The 24,246-nt window shown below is 34.8% G+C and overlaps 1 protein-coding gene across 3 annotated transcripts in view; it reads left to right on the top strand.

Moving 5' to 3' along the window:
• The window catches only part of LOC150097108 (ADP-ribosylation factor-binding protein GGA1-like), a 372,294-nt gene that overhangs the window by 324,168 nt on the left and 23,880 nt on the right, over positions 1 to 24,246 (top strand). For all 3 annotated transcript variants that reach the window (XM_090407056.1, XM_090407058.1, XM_090407057.1), the window contains one exon: positions 19,000 to 19,110. In XM_090407056.1, the coding sequence (XP_090263182.1) occupies positions 19,000 to 19,110 (111 nt within the window). The remainder of the gene's footprint in view (positions 1 to 18,999; positions 19,111 to 24,246) is intronic.

A 24,246-nucleotide genomic window follows, 5' to 3' on the forward strand; every position in this document is an offset into this window, starting at 1 on the left:
CAGATGACTGGAGTACAGCTCTCATAGTACCCATATATAAAAAGAGAAATAAAACTGAACGTGAGAATTACAGAGGTATTTCTCTACTGAGTGTTCCTGGTAAGATATACTCAAGTATACTTGAGAAACGGTTGAGAATGATTGTGGAAGACAAGCTGGATTCATGCCAAATAGAGGCTTTCAGGATCAGATTTTCACTTTATGACAGATAGTCGAAAAATCATGGTAATATAACAAAGATCTGTATTTAAGTTTTGTAGATCTGGAAAACACATATGACAAGGTGCCAAGAGAGAGAAGCTGTTCAAAATGCTACAGTTATATGGTGTTAATGGGACATTATATCAAGCAATACTTAGTCTTTATTTGAGTTGTAAGTTAGCAGTTAGAATTGAAGGAAGTTAAGGAAGATGGTTTAATGTTAAATCTGGTGTCAGACAAGGATGTACATTATCCCCTCTGTTATTCATTATCTATACGGATCACATTATGAAGGAAAGTGGTATTAAACCTGATATCAAAATCGGAAATGTTAATGTCAGCTCTTTGCTTTATGCAGATGATGTTATACTTCTAAATAAATCCTCTACAAGTCTGCAAGATTCCCTGACTAAAGTGAAAAAATGTTGTAGTAGATATGGTATGAAGGTCAGCATTAAAAAGACAAAGACATTGAAAATAGGCAGAAACATTGAAAATATCAACTCCCTTGTGAATGGAGAACGTATAGAACAGGTAAAACATTTCAGCTACTTTGGCACAATTTTTAGTGAAGATAGTAAATTAAATATGGCAATAGACAACAGAATCAACAAAGCTGGTATGATAGTCAGTCAACTGAATAAATCTATATGGAATAAGAGAGAAATTAGCCAAAACACTAAATTAGCTGTATACAGGACAGTATTCAAGCGCCAGGTTTAACTTATGGATATGAGAGCTGGGTCAAAAATAAAACACTTGACCAAAGACTAAGATCACATATATGAGAGTCCTGAGAAAGATTAGGGGCATGAACAGATTGCATCGATGATAATATCATATTAAAAACGAGGATATTAGGAAAGAACTTGCCACTGTCAGTGTCCAGGAATTAGAGTTATTAGAGCTAATCTCAGGTGGTATGGTCACTTAAACAGAATGGTAGAGGAAAGATTAGCAAAACAAGTTTTCTCTGCCATGTTGGCAGGAAAGAGACCCAGAGGAAGAACAAGATATAGGTGGAGTGATATAGTAAAAAGTGCCTTAGAAGATAGAAATATAAGATCTGATACTGTTGGAGTCTTGACAGGTAACAGAATGATTTAGAGGAAAATTGTAGATAAGAAGTTAGTAATGATGTAAATTTTTCATGTAGTACTATCATATCCTGTACACCCCTTGAGGGTATATATATATATATATCAGGAATTTGATTATGATGATGATGATGACTATTAGCTTTATAAATGTACTGAAGATGCCTGTGATACACAGGCAAAAAGTTTACTATTAAATAATATTTTACGTGAGTTTTTCCGTTATTATAATTTTGAATTCATATTTCTGACCTATTCTGAGATATGAATGTTGCTGAAAATGGAATAGTAAGTTTCTAAAGCTCAGTGTTCAGAATATTTTTCATTTTTTTGCTCAACTTTGCCATGATCAAATTTTGAAACAAATTAAAAAAAAAACTTTTTTGAAAAAATACCATATATTATATATGACTGAGCAGTTAAATTAAATTTTATTTGGTGTATAATATTGTAATTTTGTTGTTCAATCTATAATTTAATTATATTGGAAGAACTTGACAGATGTTCTGTTGTTCACTGATGATTCAAAGATAGGCAGAGCAATTTGGGTTATTACTGATATACAGCACTTAAAGTATAATTTGAATAAGCTGGAATAGCAGGCAAATCATAATGACTGTCATTTCTATGTTAGTAAGTGCAACGTTACGTACTTTGTTTGTGATGAGATTTCCAACTGCATATTGGTAAAGTTATGGTATAAAAAATTGATAAAGCTAGGGAACTTGGGGTCATGTTGGAGAAGAATTTGAAGGTCAAATTAAAGGTCATTGCAAAGAATTTATGTTGTATTACTTGGAGGATAACTTGTGATGCCAAAACAAACATTGACATGTAATGATAAGGAAATTAATTTGTTTCTTCACAAGGCCTTCATATGACTGCACATGGGTGCAACACGCTACTGGGTGCAAATTTGTGTTCAGATGGGATAAAGAAGCTGTGGGAAAGGTGCAAAGAAGAGTACTGAAGGTATTGGAATTATGAAGACAGATTGAGAGTATGTTTACTGCAAACAGGAAAAAGAAGAGTGATATGATAAAGGTCTGTCAACTTCTAAAAGGGTGTTATGAGTTATTGATGGATGAAATTTTTTGTTAGTAGGAAGGTGGGGAGAAGACTAGGAGAGGCATCCGTGAAAGTTAAGTTTGTCTACGGTTAAGAAAGAGATGAGAGCTAGATTTTCTCTCACAGAGCAGTGAGTGAGTGGAACAGTTTGCCTATTGAAGTAGCGAGTGCATCCAGTGAATGAATTTAAGAGAATGTATGGCAGCTGGTGTAGGTAATCTGTGGATTCCCTCAATGAGTCCTTGACTCCCTAGAGTTCTCAGATGATAATAAGAATAATACTTTCTTGGAAGATTTGATGTTTTGTCACATCTTCAGTTTCCTGATATGTACTCTCAAGGAGATGTTCAGGCTACTATGATGATGCTACATAATTTAGTTTACATTATTACTGATCTTCAACAATTTCCCTCCAAATTAGTCGCTTATTTGTCAGCACCCCAGTATAATCATATTTAATATTTCAGTCTTATACAGCACATCTGGTTGAATCAGTCCTCCTGGATCGAAGTATTCTTGGGATCTTTCTCTTGCCATATGTTAGAATCAAACACCAGTTTTACTAACCTTTCCTTTTCCATTCTGTTTAAGTCACCATACAACCTTAGCTTAACTCTTCTCACATATTCTTGAATGCTAACAATGTCAGATTCCTTCCTTTTATCTTCATTTTTAATAAAATTCTGCCATTAATGCCATCTGTTTACTCCTCAGTTATTCTCATAATTCTCATATCTCTAGTCTTTGATCAAGTGCTTTATTTCTAATCCGTCTGCATCTTTATTTCTCTTCCATCTGAAGTTAAAACTGGCTTGAACACGCTTGTATACTGCTAGTTTAGTGTTTTGGCTAATTTCCCCCCCTCCTATATAAATTTATTCTTCTGGCTATCCACCATACCAGCTTTGCTTATTCTGTTATCTATTTCACTTATTTTTTGATTTGTTATCTAAAAAGAAAAATAAAGTGTATCTGAAATATTTTACTTGTTCTATAGGTTCTCCATTGAGAATTCAACTAAATTTTTCTGTGTTGCTGTGTATTTTCAAATATTTGTTCTTTTTATGGTTGATTTTCATGCCAAATTTGTTACAAATTTGTTTTTGCACATTTTTTTAAAATGATTTGGCACATATTGCATCATGCATATAATAGAGCAAGCTCTATTATATGTATGAATGGCTGTGAATTTGAAGGGTAGAGATGTGTATAGGGAAATTGGCTTAGTAAACAAGAAAAGGGTAATCATTATGGATGATTTTAATTATGGCAATATTGATTGGAATGAAGAGATAGCATCAGGGGATAAGAAGAATGAATTTCTTTTGTTCTTAAGGGGCATCATCTTAGGCAATTTGTAACAGATGACACATGAGGGTTGAGAATCTCACATCTGATCATATCAGAGGATGTGATTGTGAATGGAGTGCCTGCTCTTCCTCCAGTTAGCCAGAGTGACCATGAGATAATCATCTGAGTTGTAGCCAATTATATGATTTGTGTAGAAAAGATATATATGAAACTACAGGGCATGTGATCATGAAAACCTTAAGATATAACTAGGGACTATAGCATTGAAAGAGGAGTCGAATAGAAAAGAGATGATTGCTGCTTGGAAGAGCTATTTAACATTATCATTATCTGAATATATTCCAAAAGTGAAAAAGGCTAAATAAGGAAAGAGCAAAGTGGATGAATGACGAGATTTAGCGTGAAATCTGGAGCAAGAGAGTGAGTAGCAGGTTCTCTGTGTTGAGAGCAGTTGGTGAGTGGAATACATTAGCTGAGAGTGTAGTGAGCAAAACCATTAATGAGTTTTAAAGCACGGTTTGATTACCTTTTTTTTTGCATGAAAATGTGAAACTACTGCAATGAGTCTTTTGGCTTCTTAAAGGTATTATTAGAAAGTATTAGAAAGGTATTATTCTTGAGTACAATCAAGAGCAGCAAAAATTATTATATGTGCAGTCTCATCCATGAATAATTTAAAAGCTCAACAAGAGTGTGGTTTCACATACTAGAAGACAGAAGAAAACTCTCCACAGTTAAATTCACTAACAGAATCAGAAGCCAACAACAGGATTACGTCTCACTCGGGACTTTTGATGCCTGGACAAGAAAAATCTAGACTAAAGAGATCATGTACTTTACAATACAATCATGAAATTAGAAAACAAATTGACTTCGAGCTCCTGTTCATTGAGATGAGCAAAGAGCCATTCTTTTCCACTATTCTACCAAAAAACACAATGATAAACTTAAATCTCCTAAAACGCTGTTCAAAAAAGGATTAACAGCAAGAAAATACGAGGGTGGTCTGAAACGTTCTCGGCTTCGCAATGAGAAAACAAATTTATAATTTCAAAATTATTTTTATTTTTTCAACATAATCTCCTTTAAGACTAATACATTTATTCCAGTGATGCCCCAGCGCCATTATCCCGTCCCTGGAGTGGTTCTCAGTAAGTTCTGCAAAATACCTCTCATCATCATCATCATTAAATTCCTGATATATAACGTCAAGGGGTGTACAGGATATGATAGTACTACGTGAAAAATTACATCATTACTAACTTCCTATCTACAATTTTCCTCCAAATCAATCTGTTACCTGTCAAGACTCCAACAGTATCAGATCTTATATTTCTATCTTCTAAGGCACTTTTTACTGTATCACTCCACCTATATCTTGTTCTTCCTCTGGGTCTCTTTCCTGCCAACATGGCAGAGAAAACTTGTTTTGCTAATCTTTCCTCTCCCATTCTGTTTAAGTGACCATATCAGCTGAGATTAGCTCTGCTAATGCATTCATGGATGCTGAAAATATCAAGTTCTTTCCTAATATCCTCGATTTTAATATCATATTGCTACTGATGCCATCTGTTCATGCCCGTAATCTCTGCTGTCTCTAGTCTTTGCTCAAGTGTTTTATTTCTGACCCAGCTCTCAGATCCATAAGTTAAAACTGGTACACAATAAATAACGGAAAAAACTCACGTAGAAAGATTATTTATTAGTATAATTTTCGCCTGTGTGTCACAGGCATCCTCAGTACATTAAGCTGAAAATTAAACACTAACTGACAATTCCAAAAAGCGCCACCTACTTAGGTGGCGCTTTTTTTATATTTATTATTTATCGATTATTTATTATACTAATAAATAATCTTTCTACTTGAGTTTTTTCCATTATTTATTGTGTACTGATATGTCTACTCACGGTTTACCTCTTTTAAAACTTATAAGTTAAAACTGGTTTGAACACTGTCTTGTATACAGCTAATTTAGTGTTCTGACTAATTTCTCTCTTATTCCATATGAATTTATTCAATTGACTTCCTACCATACCAGCTTTGTTGATTCTCTTGTCTATTTCCATATTTAATTTGCCATTTTCACTAAAAATCCTGCCTAAGTAGCTGAAATGTTTTACTTGCTCTGTAGGTTCTCCATTCACAGTGCAGTTGATATTTTCAATGCTTCTGCCTATTTTCATTGTCTTTTTAATGCTGACTTTCATAACCATATCTATTACAAGAGTTATTCACTTTAGTCAGGGAATCTTGCAGACTTGTAGTGGATTTATTTAGAAGTATGACATAATCCGCATTAAGCAATGAACTGAGATTAACATCTCCAATTTTGATATCAGGTTTAATATCACTTTCCTTCATAATATGATCCATATAAATAATGAATAACAGAGGGGATAATGTACATCTTGTCTGACACCAGATTTAACATTAAACCACATTCCTGTACTTTCTTCAATTCTAACTACTGACTTACAACTCAAATAAAGACTAAGAATTGCTTGATATAATGCCCCATTGACACCATATAACTGTAGCATTTTGAACAGCTTCTCTCTCTTGGCACCTTGTCATATGCGTTTTCCAGATCTCATCATCATCAAATTCCTGTCATGTTCCCTCAAGGGGTGTACAGGATATGATAGTACTACATGAAAAATTTACCTCATTACTAATTTGCTATCTACAATTTTCCTCCAAATCAGTCTGTTACTTGTCAAGACTCCGTTATCAGATCTTATATTTCTATCTTCTAGGGCACTTTTTACTGTATCAATCCACCTATATCTTGATCTTCCTCTGGGTTGTTTTTGTGCTAACCTGGCAGAGAACACTTGTTTTGGTAATCTCTCCTCGCCCATTCTGTTTAAGTGATAATACCACCTGAGATAAGTTCTGCTAATGCATTCCTCGATGCTGACAATGTCAAGTTCTTTCCTAATATACTTGTTTTTAATATGATATTGCCATTGATGCCATCTGATCGTGCCCCTAATTTCTCTCAGGTCTCTCATATCTGCTTTCTCTAGTCTTTGGTCAAGTGTTTTACTTCTGACTCAGCTCTCGGATCCATAAATTAAAACTGGTTTGAACAATGTCTTGTATACAGCTAATTTTGTGATTTGTCTAATTTCTCTCTTATTCCATATAAATTTATTCAGTTGACTTCTTACCATGCCAGCTTTGTTGATTCTGTTGTCTATTTCCATATTTAATTTACCATCTTCACTAAAAATTGTGCCTAATTAGCTGAAATGTTTTACTTGTTCCACAGGTTCTGCATTCACAATGCAGTTGACATTTTCATTACTCTTGCCTATTTTCATTGTCTTGTTATTGCTGATCTTCATACCATATGTATTACAACAGTTATTCAATTTAGTCAGGAAATCTTGCAGACTTGTAGCAGATTTATTTAGAAGTATAATATCGTCCGCATAAAGCAAAGAGCTGATATTAACATCTCAATTTTGATATCAGATTTAATACCACTTTCATTAACAGTGTGATCCATATAGATAATAAATAACAGAGTGGGTAATGTACATTCTTGTCTGACAACAGAGTTAACATCAAACCATCTTCCTGTACTTCCTTCAGTTCTAACTGCTGACTCACAATTGAAATAAAGACTAGGTATTGCTTGATATAATGCCACATTGACACCATATAACTGTAATATTTTTGAATAGCTTCTCTCTTAGCACCTTGTCATATGCCTTTTCCAGATCTACAAAACTTAAATACAGATCTTTGTTATATTCCCATGATTTCTCAACTATTTATCCTAAAGTGAAGATCTGATCCTGACAGCCTCTATTTTGCCTAAATCCAGCTTGTTCTTCCCCAAACTTTTCTTCCACAATTCTTCTCAACCATTTCTCAAGTATACTTGTGTAAATCTTACCAGGAACACTCAGTAAGAAAATACCTCTGTAATTTTCACATTCAGTTTTATTTCCCTTTTTTATATATGGGTACTATGAGATCTCTACTCCAATCATCTGGAATTTGTCTCTCTGTCCAGGCCTTTTGAACTGTGCAGTGCAGCCACTGCAAGACTTTTATGCCTCCATACTTCTACTTCAGCATTTCTGGTCAAATACCATCTACTCCTGCTGCCTTTCCACATTTCAAGCCTTTGATGGCCTTTTCTACTTCAATTATGGATATGTATTCCTGACTGTATGCCTGTTGAGTGTTTTTTTTTATCACTGTGCTATCACTGCTTGTTTCATGTAGCATTTTTTCGAAGTAATTATTGCATACTTCAAGGATATCTTTTTCTCCAGTTTTCATGGCATCTTTATCATCTCTAATTCCTTTTACAACACCCTTTCCTCCATTTCTGAGCTTCAAACCTCCAGAATATCTTGCCACTTTCTTGATATTTATTTTCTATGTTCTTACCAACGTCTTCCCATTACTTTTGTGTTTAGCTGGTTTGCGCAGTGTTTAGCTTTCTTACGTTTGTCTCTGTATTCTCTAAGAGCACTAGCTGACTTATATGGCAGGAACTTTTGATATGCTTTCGTCTTTTCCTTCACTGCCTCTTAAACTTCCTGTGTCCACCATGGAGTTTTGATTTTTCTATCCTCTCAGACAACCTCACCACTTCTCTGGCTGAATCAATCATGGTTTTCTTCAGGGCTTGCCACTAAATCTCCAAGGTTTGATTCCTGTTCTCAAACTCTTATTTTTTCTTAAATAATCTTTGTGTAACATGGCATATTCCAGTAATTGGACCACGTTTTTTTAATAAGCTATATAAAACATAAAAATGTCCACAAATTCATTGCCTCTTCTATCCACAAATTCACATGGATAGAAGAGGCAATGAATAAGAAAAATCTCATTGACTATGTTATTGACGATAGTGGCGTTTTCTCTATGGTGCAGGACACCAGTGTGTACAGAGGATTTGAAATTGGAAGTGATCACTATTTAGTGTTGAGCAGGATAAAATTAAATTTCATTTTGAAAAGAAGAACGGGTAAAAAAGTTTTAAAGCGAATAAAAGTTGAGCAGCTCTCAGATGTGAACTGTAGACTAAATTACACAAAGATTGTAAGTGGAGGTCTCTGTGGTTTAGAAGTTCACATGGCATATTCTGGTAATTGGATCGCATTTTTTTAATAAGCTATATAAAACACAATGAATTAATAAAAGACCCGACAAGTTTCATAAGTCATTTGACTTACATCTTCAGGGGTAAAAGGTAACTGAAAGTTAAAACAACAAAAAAGAGATTAATAGTTCATACTATACTATACAGTTTTAGCCATCTGACTATTCATAAAATTAAAAATCAGAATGCAGATTCAAAGCAGTGCTGGGTTTAAACAATGCTGAATGATGCCACTTTCTGTTGTTCACATTCATAATGTCTGAGGTCTGACTGAGGTATATTTTTTATTAAAGCCAACCAAACTTGGTGCAGAATTAATTCTTGATTTTTATTGCATTGTGTTGGTATTTTAAGCATGTTTGCAGCTTCTTTAAATTTCCTTAGGTAACAGTTTTTTCCTATGTACGACATGTTTGTATTCTGCCACAGTACATTGTGACCGGTGGAAGTGGTATGGAAAGCTAGACATGATTTTTGTTCTCTTCTGTTTTGCACATCCTTTTGGTGTTTGTTCATGCAAATTTCCCCAAATCTTCCTGTCTGTCCTATGTAGCAGATGCCACAAGAACAATAAATTTTGTAAACACCAGGTTTTTTTAAAGGATGATGAGGAGGTTTTGGGGGATGTAGAAATCTCGAAATTTTTTCCATTGGCAGAAAGGCTACTTTGATGTTATTTGTTAAGTAAATTAGCCATCTTGTCTGTAACATTTTTGATATATGGAAGCATGATAGTGTTTTTGAAATCTTGTTTAAAAGAGATGCTTGTAGGAGGTGTGTGGAGGATTTTTTTGATAGTCTTGGTTTCATAACCATTCTTTTGAAAGATCTGTGTTAGATATTCTAATTCTTCATTTCTCTGTTTTTCTGTGCTGGAAATGTTATACGCTTTGTCCCTTATGGTTTTTATCAGACCTATTTTTTGCGAAAGGTGGTGGTGTGAGGCCGCATTAAGAAATCTTCCTGTGTTGGTGGGTTTTCTATATCGAGAAAGAAAGTTTATTAACCTTTTCATTGACTTCTAATAGAATGTCTAGAAAAGGCAGTTTCCTAAGTTGTTCTAAAGTAAATTTTATATTATTATGCAACTTATTTAGGTAATCTTTGAAAGCAATGAGTTCATCTGTTGTTCCTGGCCATATGATGAATATATCATCGACATAGCGTAGCCATATTTTTGGGGTTTTTTTTATGATAATTGTTTAAAGCATTATTTTCAAAGTTTTCCTTAAATAGGTTAGCTAAAGCCAGAGAGAGAGAAGAGCCCATTGCAATCCTTCTTTTTGTTCCCAAAATTTGTCTTGATACGTGAAAAAAGTATTATTTATACAATGTTTATAAAGATCTACGATGTCCAGAGATAAAAGGTCTTCTAGGAGATTCACAGTTTCGTTTTTTGGAACATTTGTAAATAGGCTGATAACATTCAAACTTGCCAAGATGTCTGAAAGTCCAGTATAAATATCTTTTACTTTTTCAATAAAATATGTGCTGTTCTTGATGAAAGAAGATGTTTTTCCTGTATGAGGTAAAATCATTTTAGTGAGATATAATAAATTTAGTTTAATCCTTTATCCAAGTGTGAGCAAACAAAGTTTGCGCCTGAAAGTATCTTCAGGACTGGGCTAAGGTGGTACAACACCAGGGCAACTCGTTGCAAAGGTTGAGCAAGCTACCAACCGTTGCAACGAGTTGTCCTGGTGTTGTACCACCTTACCCCAGTCCTGAAGATACTTTCAGGCGCAAACTTTGTTTGCTCACACTTGGATAAAGGATTAAACTAAATTTATTATACTCTAACCAAGTGAAAAATAAACTTTCAACATTTTGGTGAGATGTTTTGCTAAATTAGAGGTCGGAGAGTCTCTACCATCTACTCTTGGTCTTAAGGGAATACCTATCTTATGAATTTTTGGTACACCATAAATTCTTGAAACTAATGGGTGTTTTGAATGTAGAGGTCTTTTGAGTTCTTCAGTCCAATTAGATATCTTTTTGATTAGATCATTGGTTTTATTGTGAGCGTGTCAGTTGGGATCTCTGTCTAAAGGTTGATAGGTATTAGAATCTTCAAGGAGTTTTCATTTTATTATTATAATCTTCAGAGTTCAAAACTACTGTTGCATTTCCTTTATCTGCTTTGATTATAACGATATTTTTTCTGATTTTAATTCTTTGAGGGAAGTGTATTCCATGTAAGGAAGATTCCTTTGAGGTAATTTACTTTGCAATAGTAATGTTGTGGTTGTATGCGGATGAGATCTGATGTATTAGTTAAATTTGTTATTCCTTTTTCTATTTGAGCTATTACGGTGAGTGCTTTTGGTATTAAGTTATGCAACTAGAGAAATTACGTATTAAACATCTTAAGTTCATCCAAATCAAACATGCATTCCATACAAAATAAAGCCAACATAATTTACAGAAGAATGGAACTAGCTAATTTGAGAGAAAGGATTGCAGCCACTAAATCAGAATTAGCACATATTAGCCGAGATATATTTTCTTTACATGATGGGTTAGCCACATCTCTTCCATCCGACTTGTGGAACAACATAGATATCATCACATATAACAAAGCTATGGCAATCTCTGATCGGAAGAAGCATACTTTAATCAGAAAATTCAACTTACTTCTTCACGGAAAACAAAGAAAACACGTAGATTATTCCAAAGTAGTTATCAACCTTTCTTCAAGAGTACTATCAAGAGAAGAAAATAATCTACTCCTAAAAGGTTTTAACTTTGCCTTAATGCTACATTTCATCCCAAAAATTGACATAATGGCTCAAATAGAAAAAGGAATAAGAAATTTACCTGGTAATATATCAGATCTCATCTGCATACAAACCACAGCATTACTATTGCAAAGTAAATTACCTCAAAGGAATCTTCCTTACACGGAATACACTTCCGTCAAAGAATTAAAATCAGACAAAAATATCATTATAATCAAAGCAGATAGAGGGAATGCAACAGTAGTTTTGAACTCTGAAGATTATAATAATAAAATGAAAACTCTCCTTGAAGATTCTAATACCAATAAACCTTTAGACAGAGATCCCACTTGGCACACTCACAATAAAACCAATGATCTAATCAAAATGATACCTAATTTGACTGAAGGACTCAAAAGAACTCTACATTCAAAACACCCATTACTTCCAAGAATTTATGGTGTACCAAAAATTCATAAGATAGGTATTCCCTTACGACCAATAGTAGATGGTAGAGACTCTCCGACCACTAATTTAGCAAAACATCTCATCAAAATGATTTTATCTCATACAGGAAAAACATCTTCTTTCATCAAGAACAGTACACATTTTATTGAAAAAATAAAGGATATATATATTGGACCTTGAGACATCTTGACAAGTTTGGATGTTATCAGCATATTTACAAATGTTCCAAGAAACGAAACTATGAATCTCTTAGAGGACCTTTTTCCTCCGGACATTTATACAATGTTTATAAAGATCATAGATCTTTATAAACATTGTATAAATAATACTTTTTTCATGTATCAAGACAAATTTTGGGAACAAAAAGAAGGATTGGCTATGGGCTCTTCCCTCTCTCCAGCTTTAGCTAACCTATTGATGGAAAACTTTGAAAATAATGCTTTAACCAATTATCATAAAAAACCAAAAATATGGCTACGCTATGTCGATGATATATTCATCATGTGGCCAGGAACAACAGATGAACTCACTGCTTTCAAAGATTACCTAAATAATTTGCATAATAATATAAAATTTACTTTAGAACAACTTAGGAAACTGCCTTTTCTAGACATTCTATTAGAAGTCAATGAAAAGGTTAATTAACTTTCTTTCTCGATATAGAAAACCCACCAACACAGGAAGATTTCTTAATGTGGCCTCACACCACCACCACCCTTCGCAAAAAATAGGTCTGATAAAAACCATAAGGGACAAAGCGTATAACATTTCCAGCACAGAAAAACAGAGAAATGAAGAATTAGAATATCTAACACAGATCTTTCAAAAGAATGGTTATGAAACCAAGACTATCAAAAAAATCCTCCACACACCTCCTACAAGCATCTCTTTTAAACAAGATTTCAAAAACACTATCATGCTTCCATATATCAAAAATGTTATAGACAAGATGGCTAAATTACTTAACACATATAACATCAAAGTAGCCTTTCTGCCGCTGGAAAAAATTTCGAGATTTCTACATCCCCCAAAACCTCCTCATCATCCTTTAAAAAAACCTGGTGTTTACAAAATTTATTGTTCTTGTGGCATCTGCTACATAGGACAGACAGGAAGATTTGGGGAAATTTGCATGAACAAACACCAAAAGGATGTGCAAAACAGAAGAGAACAAAAATCATGTCTAGCTTTCCATACCACTTCCACCGGCCACAATGTACTATGGCAGAATACAAACATGTCGTACATAGAAAAATACTGTTACCTAAGGAAGGTAACAGTTTTATTAAAAATTGGTAAAATTGGTAAATAGTGATCACTTCCAATTTTAAATCCTCTGTACACACTGGTGTCCTGCACCATAGAGAAAACGCCACTATCTTCAATAACAGTCAATTAGACTTTTCTTATCCCTTGCATATTCTCTCCATGTGAATATGTGCACATTTTTATGTTGGAACATGGTGCTAGTAATAACCAGTGCATATCCTGAGCAGAAATCCAACATGTATTTGCCATTATTATTAGCTTTGCTCTTTTCTCCAAATTTTCCCAAAATATTTTTGTATATCTGACAATCATTTCTTACTCTGCTATTTAGATCACCAACAAGGATCAACTTTTCCTTTTTCATTGTGTCAATTGCTGTCTCTGAAGGCTCAAAAAATTCCTTCACTTCTACCTTAGTAGAACCTTCTGTGGGATCATAGGCACAAATAAGTCTCATTGTCCAGTTCCCCATTCTCATATTTGCCCACATCACTCTACTTGAGACTGCCTGCCATTCAAGAAGATTAGCCTCATGTTTAGTGTTGAATACTAATTTCCCTTTAGAAGGCTACTCCTTCTTTTTCTTGATTGTCATTGCCAGAATATAACATTTTTTATTGCTGAGAAAAAAATCTCACCAGTTTTTGTCTTTTGTTTCAGTCACCCCTGTTATGTTGTCTGGTACTTATCTAATTTCTTAGCTAGCTCCATTTCTTTGCTTCAGGCTTTTTATGTTGATAGCACCAATCTTTAACTCTGGTGATGTTGAGTTCGGATGTGTTTTCAGATTTGTTCCAGTAGCTGACTTTTCGCTGTTCTCCCTGGTTCCCTGGCGAAAACAACGGCAGCATGTTTAACCGGGCGACACCCCAGACAGCATGAAATTTTGTCATGTTGTACCATCATTTTGTATTTTGATTTAAGCTAATAAGAATACAATTTAGTCAGCTAAATCCCAAACTGCCAGCCCATCCTTGTTCGTTCAGTATCCAGGTAGATACCTAACAGGGTATACTACGAGGAGGTGAGGATTGGACATTAGGTCAGAAACCCTGGTCGGTTCTCCGCATTCCTTTAAAGGCTATGTGGAGGTCTCCTTTCAGTTATACAGCTTTGTCCTTAAGCATCCTTTTTCCAGGTCTACAAAACTTAAATACAGATTTTTTTTTATATTCCGATGATTTCTCAACCATCTGTCGTAAAGTGAAAATCTGATCCTGTGACCCTCTATTTGGCCTGAATGCAGCATGATCTTCCTCAAGCTTTTCTTTCACAATTCTTCTCAACCGTTTCTCAAGGATACTTGCATATATCTTACCAGGAACCCTCAGTAGAGAAATCCCTCTTTAATTCTCACATTCAATTTTATTTTCCCTTTTTATATATGGGTACTATGAGAGCTCTACTCCAATCATCTGGAATTCATCCCTCTGTCCAGACCTTCTGAATTATGCAGTGCAACCACTGTAAGACTTTTATACATCCATACTGGAGCATTTCTGATCAAATATCATCTATTCCTGCTGCCTTTCTACATTTCAGGCTTTTGATGACTTTTTCTACCTTCAACTATGGATATGTATTCCTGACTGCATGCCTGGTCAGTGTTTTTTACCACTGTGCTATCATCATTGCTTGTTTCATTTAGCAATTTTTCGAACTAATTACGCCATTCTTCGTGGATATATTTTTCTCCTGTTTTCATATCACCTTTATCATCTCTAATTCCTTTTACAGCACTCTTTCCTCCATTTCATAGCTTCTTCAACAACCTCCAGAATATCTTGCCACCTTCTTGATATTTATTTTCTATGTTCTTACCAAAGTCCTCCCATGACTTTTGTTTAGTTAGTTTTACACAGTGTTTAGCTTTCTTACATTTGTCTGTATTCTGTAAGAGTAAAAGCTGACTTATTTGCCAAGAACTTTTGATATGCTTTCTTCTTTTCTTTCACTGCCTCTTTAACATCTTGTGTCCACCATGGAGTTCTGATTTTTCTATCCTTACAGAAAACCTTACTACATGCCTCTCTGACTGAATCACTTGTTTTCTTCAGTGCCTGCCACTGAATCTCCAAGATTTGATTCCTCTTTTCAAATGCTTTCAATTTTTACTCAATCATGTTTGTGTATTTTATCCTACAGTTCACATCTGAGAGCTCCTCAACTTTTATTCACTTTAAAACTTTCTTATTTATCCTGCTCAAACCTAAACAGTGATCACTTCCAATTTCAAATTCTCTGTACACTCTGGTGTCCTGCACTAGGGAGAAAACATCACTATCAACAATAACATAGTCGATAAGACTTTTCTTATTTCCTGCCTCTTCTCTCTATGTGAGTTTGTGCACAGTTTTATGTTGGAACATGGTGTTAGTAATAACCAGTCCATGTATTGAGCAGAAATCCAACAGGTATTTGCCATTATTATAAGCTTTGCTCTTTTCTCCAAATTTTCCCCACCACATACCTGCAATCACCTCTTGATTAGAAGAAAAACACTGACCAGTGAGGAAAAGTTTTAGTTTTTGGGGAGAGAGAGAAGTCATAGGGAGCCAAATCTGGAGAATAGAATGAATATTCCAACAATTCATTGTGCAGATCCCTTAATTTTGCGCATTGCCAAAACACTTTTGTGGGCAGGTGCATTGTCCTGTTGAAAGATGATTTTTTTCTTCTTCAAACTGGGTCTTTTCTCACAAATTGTTTCATCTAGTCTTGTTAAAACATCGTAATAATATTCCCTGGTTAATGTTTTACCCTTTGAAACTAATTAATAAGCAAACTGCCATTAGCAGTTTGTTTATTAATTGGCATCGGTGTTTTTCCCAAAACACTGATGCCATGACTTTTCCTGCTGATGGAACTGACTTTGTCTTCTTTTGCGCTGAACGATTGCCTTCTGTCCACTGTTTTGACTGCTGTTTGGATTCTAGTTGGTAATGGTGAATCCAAATCTCATCCATAGTAATAAATTGATCCACAAAATCAGTTTTATTCTTGTTAAAATGCTCCAAACACTGTTCAGAGATTTTCATGCGAGTGTGTTTTTGATCTGCTATGAGAAACGCTGCACCCATTTTGCACAAAACTTTTTCATATGCACTTCTTCATGTAAAATATATCATACACGTTCTTTTGAAATGCCTATAGTCTCAGCTTTTTCACGCACTTTGATTTGTCTGTCATCCAATACCATATCGTGCACTTGATCAATGATTTCTGGTGGTGTTACACTTTCGGACATCCTTCGCGTGGATCATCTTAAAGGATGGTACGGCCACGTTTAAACTTGGCAGCCCATTTCTTAATTGTCGGAAATGAAGGAGACGAGTGCCCATAAACTTTTATGAACTTCGAATGAATTTCTTTTGGCATTAAACCTTCTTTTACAAAGAATTTTATAACCGCACGGTACTGAATTTTATCCATTTCAAGGGATACAGAAAGCACTTTTGCTTCAGACAGCTGTATAAAACAAACTACTTGATAGAATGTCTTGCAATTTCGCATGGATGCTTATGACAGATGTACCAACTTAGAAAAAAAATCTTGCCGATAGCTAATGTTGCCATCTATAGTCGAAGTCGAGAACTTTTCAGACCACTCTCATATAAGAAAATGACTTGACACTATACATTACTTAAATAATCCAAACCATGTCATTGCCTACATCGATGGATCTGATGAAGCACTCAACCAATGAGGTTTAGGGGTTTCTCTAACTCTACCTGGAGGCAAGGAAATGCACATCAAAACAACAGCTGGCAAAATTGCTTCAAACTTCACTTGTGAATTAACAGCCATACAAATATCTCCCATATTCTGTCTCTCAAATCCAGTAATAAACATTACAAATGGAATAATCATCTACAGCGACTCAAAATCTGCACTAAGGCATTAAAAAAATGGAAAAACAAAACTTATACAAAAAATTCATGAACCACTAACAACTGTAAATTTGAAAAATAAGAACTGTACACTGCAATGGATACCAGCCCATGTAAATATTGAAGGCAATGAAAGAGCAGGCAGACTAGCCAAAGAAGCAAGATACTTACCTCAGAAATTACATCCACTATCACTAACTGATGCTTACTCTGTCGCAAAAATAAGATTAGTAAAACAAACTATCAAGAAGAATGAAATCAATGAAATTAATGAAAATAGAGAGATAACCACAATCATCACCAGACTAAGAACAGAACATTTTAAAGGCATGAAAATACTACCAGAAGGTAGTAGGAGGTATGAAACATGCAAAAACTGTCCAGGAGTTAACTAACACCTGCCCATATCTATTGTTGTCCAGCAATTGCTGCTGCTCTACAGAAAATTGACAATAACCCTAGAGAAAAGCTCTACTCCATCTAAGTTCAACAGATTGCCAAAGCAGTTCTACAGATCTACGGTCATATCTAGAAGCTTTTCACTGGACGCCAACAACAATAAAAAGGGAAAGTGTTAAATAAATCACCAGCTCAGACTACTAGCTGGCTGAATTAGCTTACTTATTCTCCAGCCAATAAGCCACAGGTTTGTGTTCCACCATGGTCTTGGATGCTTATGAATATCTTTAGTTACCAATGTTGAATTGTGCAGGGTTTCCAAATTCTGTTGCACTCACTCGCTCATTTTCTTCTCAATGTTCAGGTTATTAAAAATACGAGAATAGACAGTTGCAAGAGACTTGATATACACCAAGTAAAGAAAGGACAGGTAACCTGGTGGCAGACAAAAAACTTGAAAGTTTGTTATAAAATATAAAAGTATAGGCAGGTTGAAACTTCTGAATCCTGGCAACCTGCTTGGAAATGCCCAGAATATATGGAATGTGGACTGTTCTCTCAGTGAAAGAGACTGGAATAATACAGAAAGCAGGTTCATAATTTTTCAATACTTCATCAAGCACTATTTGGATCATAATCATTTGGTTGCCTCTTGACTTTAAATTCTGTTAAATAGCATTTTGAAGAGAATATTTCTTCAAAGGACAAGGAGCTGAGTTTGGTTTGGCTAGTTTATGGTAGAGCAGCCAAGAGAGAGAGAGAGAGAGACCCGAGTTAGAGAGTTGGGTGCATGTTTGGCTCAGTATCGTCAACTTTCCTTTAGATAGATACAAAGCTTGCTCACAGAAGCAGTTATTGGTACAAACACTTATTTGAAGGTAGTATAACCTAATTGGAATTATGATGGTTATTCATGCTAAAAATATAAGCGATTCTTGTTCTGAATGGCTATAATTAATTATTTTAAAAAAATTAGTTAATTCATTAAGTTTCATTCTGTCCTGTTTCTACTTCAACCAAATGCTTTGTATTATACTTGTCATCTTTAACATGTGGCACCTGCCTTGTATAAGCGATTGATGCAGGTTCTTACTTGTTTAAACTAGCTTGTAATCTTTGTTTCTCTGATGATAGATTGAGTGACTTTCTGAAAATCTGATTTTTGAGTATCAATAATTCATTTGCACTTACTTGTTCCTATAATAAGTCAAAAAGCAGTTAACCAAAATGGTAGACATACTGACCACATGCTGCCATAAAAAAGTCACCAATCTTCATAAAAACAGACCATCATAACTTATTAACATTATATTAGCTGAATATTTTAAAGCAAATATTCATCTAATGTAAGTTGAATTTTTGGTTATTACTGGCATATTGTTTATCAAATCACCATTATCATTCCCTGATATGTACCCTTAAGGTGTATAAATATTTTTATTTTCATTAGATGATGAAAATCAAGCTCCAACCACCATCTGCCACAGACTTACCTCCTCACAATCCTATTCTTCCTCCTGCTGCAATTACTCAAGTAATGCTGTTAGCTAACCCTCATAAAGTAAGTAATAAATAAAAATAGAAAATTATTATCAGATATGTTATTTTCATTCTTTTCAAAATATAAGCAAATGAATATACAAGAAAAAACAGTAGAGGAAAAAAAAAAAAAAACAGCCAGCAGTAAGAGCAATCATCCTCAATTCCTGGTATGTACAGGATGCTGTGATAGCATTGCACATTCACTAGTTTCCTATTAACAATTCTCTTTCAAAATGATCTTTTATTTCTCAGGTTTCTATTTATTATATTATATACACATGAGTACAGATATTTTGTACTGATATAAATCAGTACAAAATATCTGTACTTTCATTAAAGTTAATTACTGTGGTTATCATGTAATTTGTTGTTTGATGATGATATACTTTCCTTTTTAATGTCTATATTCATCTAATTTAAATGCCAAAATGCTAACCAAGCTTGTCTTCTCCTTAGGAAATGCTGTTACTGTGTTACAGTACATGGTCACTATACTGAATTCATGATAAAATAATAAACCCTGCATTCCATTTCCATGAAACAAAAGATATGTGGGAAACAGAACAGAAGAAATTGCAAAAATAACACAAAAGAAATGGTGAAAACAGTGCTGCTTCTCATCGTTGCTTTTGTCAAGAATGTGATGTGATTAGGGCATTGGTTCGCTGCACCCATGGGCTGTGTTCTGATGATTCTCTTTTGGGTAGTGAACTGTCATTTATCAGAATTGTTTTTGTCTCTAATGATTGATAATTATGGCCTTCATCTTGGTCCTCCTCAAGAGGGGTTTCTGGAATTTCGGTTTCATCTATTGGGGGGACTGTCAGTGGGGGGGGGGGGGGCAAGGCTTCTTTGCCAGATTGGCTTGCAGGTTTCTTTCCATTCAGTTTAATTGCTGAATTTCTTCATCACCTTCCCAAAGGGCAGGCTTCCTCCTCTCTCTCGTCCTGGACATTGCAGAATTCCTTGTTCATGCTGTGTCTTTTGTTGTTGTGGGCAGACGAGTTATTCTGCTGAGGTTTGTCTGGAGGAGCACCAAGAGTGTGTTTTGATTCAGTTGTCTGATGGGTCTAGTTTGGCTGGCCACATCTTGTCCACTGGGCATGGAGTTCATTTGGGATAGGGGGGGGGCACTGTATTTGCAGTTCAAGCCTTGATGGAAATGATTGCCTTGAAGTTATCCTGGTTGGTACACTCCCCACTCATTGTTATGTTTCTTGGAGTTGTAATGTTTGGATTTATTTTTTTTTTAAATTCTGGTGGTTGTGGATGGAATTTTCCTCCTGCAGTTGATGGCATATATTCTCACGCTCTTACTGTTTAGGTAGATAAACAGCAAGAGTTGAATAATATTTTCCTGACATGGGTATCATTCCATTGCCCTGTAATTTTATCATTAAATGATATTGTCACTGGATTGTAGGGAGGTGTTCAGTTATTTGCAGTTGATGTGAAGCTTGTGAGGGTTATTAGTAATAGTGCGGATGTTTTGGCTCTTTTTAGAGGATTTGAATAAGCTGGAAGGTAGGCAAATGAATGGGGGGTATCAGTTTAATGTAGCAAAATGTAAGGTTTTGAAAGTTGGGATCCACAAATGGGGGCTACATCCTCTATTGGTGGATCTCTGCTAGAGGAAGTGGTTGAGACAAGAGATCTTAGGATGATGGTCGATAAAATTTTTAAAGTTGAGGACACGTACTGGAAAGGTGGTGAAGACAATCCATAGAATTGCTGCAGTACTAAGATGGACTTTGACCAGTAAAGATCAGAGTGGTGAGTCCATTGTATAAGCAGTGAATAGGTCATATCTGGATTATTGTCCCCAGATATAGTCACCAGGATTTAAAGTGGATAAATAGCCTTGGAGAGGTACAGAGGCAAATAACCAAAATGATATCAGGCCTCTACATTGTTAGTTATGAGGATAGACTGAGAGCATGCAAACTGCAGAATCTAGTGAATAGAAAATGAAGGGATGACATGATTGAGACATTTAAACTGTCAAGAGGTATTTACAGAATTGACACGGGAATTTTTCATATAATAGAACAAAGGGATCATCCCTGGAAGTTGTGAGTAGGAAGGTGAGGAGTGACTTTTTTCCCATGGAGGGTGTTTGGACCATGGAATTCATTGTCTGATAGTGCGAAATGAGTTTAAGGAGTGGTATGATTGACTTTGTATTGTCTAAGATGGGCCCACAATGAATCTTATGACTCCATGGAGGTCCAAAATAATAATAAAATGAAACAAAGCAAACTGTGGAAAACAGAACAAAAGAAATCACAAAAAAACACAAGAGGAAATCCTGGGAAGCAGAACAAAGGAAATCACCAAAAATAGGACAAAAGAAATTGTTTATAGAAATCATGGAAAAAGAACAATGAAAATCAGGAAATAATATATATATATATATATAGAGAGAGAGAGAGAGAGATACCACTGTGTGTGTGTGTGTGTGTGTGTATATATATATATATATACACACACACACACAGTGGTATCTCGCTAATCTGGACCCTCCAGTAATCCGAACTGCAGTTTGAAAGAAAAAAAAGTTTTATTTATTACATATTATTATTTTGTGTACTATTATTCTTATTTAATAATTATTATTTTAACTATTGTTATTTATTTTATTATTATTACAGAGAATTTTTTTTCCATACTGTCGATTGTACGGTTATAATGGAGGCCTATTTTGATTTATTCTGTTCACATTTGCTTTTTTTATACTGTACAGTATGCACTGTATTGTCGGTATGAATCACAAATGTATACAAAAAGAGGAAATTCAAAACGTGCATAATTTGGTTAAAAATATAAATCCAGATGTTGAAATTTCATAAACAGCTGTTACGGAATGGATTACAGATAAAAGCGAATTCGAAATCAAATCAGATGCTGAAATTATAAATATAACGATACAGAATGAATTAGAAGATGATGATGATGACAATAAAGAACTCGAAGAAAAAAAAGTAAAACATGAAGAGGTAGTTGACAGTTTTAATGTCTGTATAGAATGGGCTAAGCAGAATGCTACGCTATTCCACAAAATTTCATTGCTAATGCAGCTCTGAGAAGAAGCATTCAAAAAAAGTTCGACTTCCAAGAAGCAAAAGAAAATCAGTGACTTTTTTACAAAGAAATAAAAAAACTTTTTATTTTCTGATGTGACCATACAAGAAAGTGATATTTTTGATGCAAATTAAGTTATGTACTGAACTATGCAATTTTATTAAATCAGAATCCTCAAAATACAGGTACGTAACAAATTAAATTTTTTGCTAAAATAAACTTGTATACTAGAAATTAAGGGGATAAAAATCCCTTGTTGTTTTATAGCCAGTAAGCGAAACTTAAGATCACGAACTACGATCTATGAGTTTCATGCCGAAAAACTATCGGCGTAGGCAATTCGAAGCAAAGGTGGAGCAAGCTCCCTCACTATTCTTGATATTTTCTCCCAATGTAAAACACAGCTCCTAGGAGATGTAATACTGTCACAGATCGCGATCTTAAGTTTCGCTTACTGGCTATAAAACAACAAGGGATTTTTATCCCCTTAATTTCTATTAAGGTTGCCATAAAACTAGCCATGTGGCTTTTTATCTTAACTATAAATATTAATACACCTTTATGGCATTCGTATAGTGAAGGTATGTAAGTTCTTTTCACTAAGCTTTGATATCTTCCAGGTCTACCTACTCACTGATGAGACCTCAAAAAAGGTTGAAACCAGTCTGGGTAGTGACCATAATGTAATGACAGTATTACATCTCCTAGGAGCTGTATTTTACATTGGGAGAAAATATCAAGAATAGTGAAGGAGCTTGCTCCACCTTTGCTTCGAATTGCCTACGCCAATAGTTTTTCGGCATGAAACTCATAGATCATAGTTCGTGATCTTAAGTTTCGCTTACTGGCTATAAAACAACAAGGGATTTTTATCCCCTTAATTTCTATTAAGGTTGCCATAAAACTAGCCATTTCTATAAATTTTTATTACATTTACATTTTTATTACATGTAATAAAAATGGCTAGCCATTTCTAGCCATTTTTATTACATTTACATGCATTTTTCTTGGAGAAAAATGCATGTAAATGTAATAAAAATTAATGTAAAAAAAATTTTTCAAACTGCATGATTTCTCACCAATGCCAGTCATCTCATTTTTAGACATATTTTTAAATGCTGTTACCAGGTTCAATGTTTTTTACTGCCAGTCGCTTCCATCGTGTGCTGCTTAAAGCAGTATTATTTCTGAATAATTCTATAAATTCATTTTCCTCTCATCATTCATGCTTTTGCTGCCCTCCAGTCTATATCTCCATAATTGAAGTCCCATAATGATTGTCCTCTTTGTATCTATAAGATTTATCAGTCAATAGTATCCAGTCCTCTTCAGATTATCATGGTCTATAACAGCACTCAATTGTATATTTTGTTCTATTAATCTATATCTAGCACAAAACAGCCTCAAACTATTTATTCATACTATCACCATTATAAATTTGTATTCTGGTTGTATTTAATTATTATTATTACTGGTATCTCCATGGAGTCAGTAGACTCATCGTGGGAACCCAAACTATTCAAACAATATCTATCATACCTCTTCTTGAATTCATTTACAGACGAAGAACTTGCAACTGAGTCAGGTAATGCATTCCACTCATTCACCACCCTCCAAACAAAAAATCTAGTTCTCACACCCTTGTTAGCCACAATTTTCCTTAATTTCCAAGGATAACCTCTCACAGCTGAAATATTTCTCCTGCATCAATCTTATAAAAACCTTTTAGTAATTTAAATGTTTCTATCATATCTCCTCTTCCCCACCTATCAACCAACCTCTCCAATCCACAAGCTCTCAGTCTATCAATGTAGGGAGCATTTTTTTACATCACTCACCAACTTAGTCATTCTCCTCTGAACCCTCTTCACAACCTCCTCATCTCCAAGGAATCCAGGTGACTAGACTTGAGCACAGTAATCCAAATCTTGAAATATCAATGCCTTATAAAGGGGAATAATAAACTCTTTATCTCTGATGTTAATGTGTTCTTCAATAACCAAGTAATCCTATGTGCAATCTTGGACACCTAGCAGTGTGCCCCCTGAACTTCATCTCCCTATCCACCAACACC

Source organism: Typopeltis vanoorti, chromosome 17, assembly GCF_054136105.1.
Source record: "Typopeltis vanoorti isolate ZY-2024b chromosome 17, IOZ_Tvanoo_1.0, whole genome shotgun sequence".
Taxonomy (NCBI): Eukaryota; Metazoa; Arthropoda; class Arachnida; order Uropygi; family Thelyphonidae; genus Typopeltis; species Typopeltis vanoorti.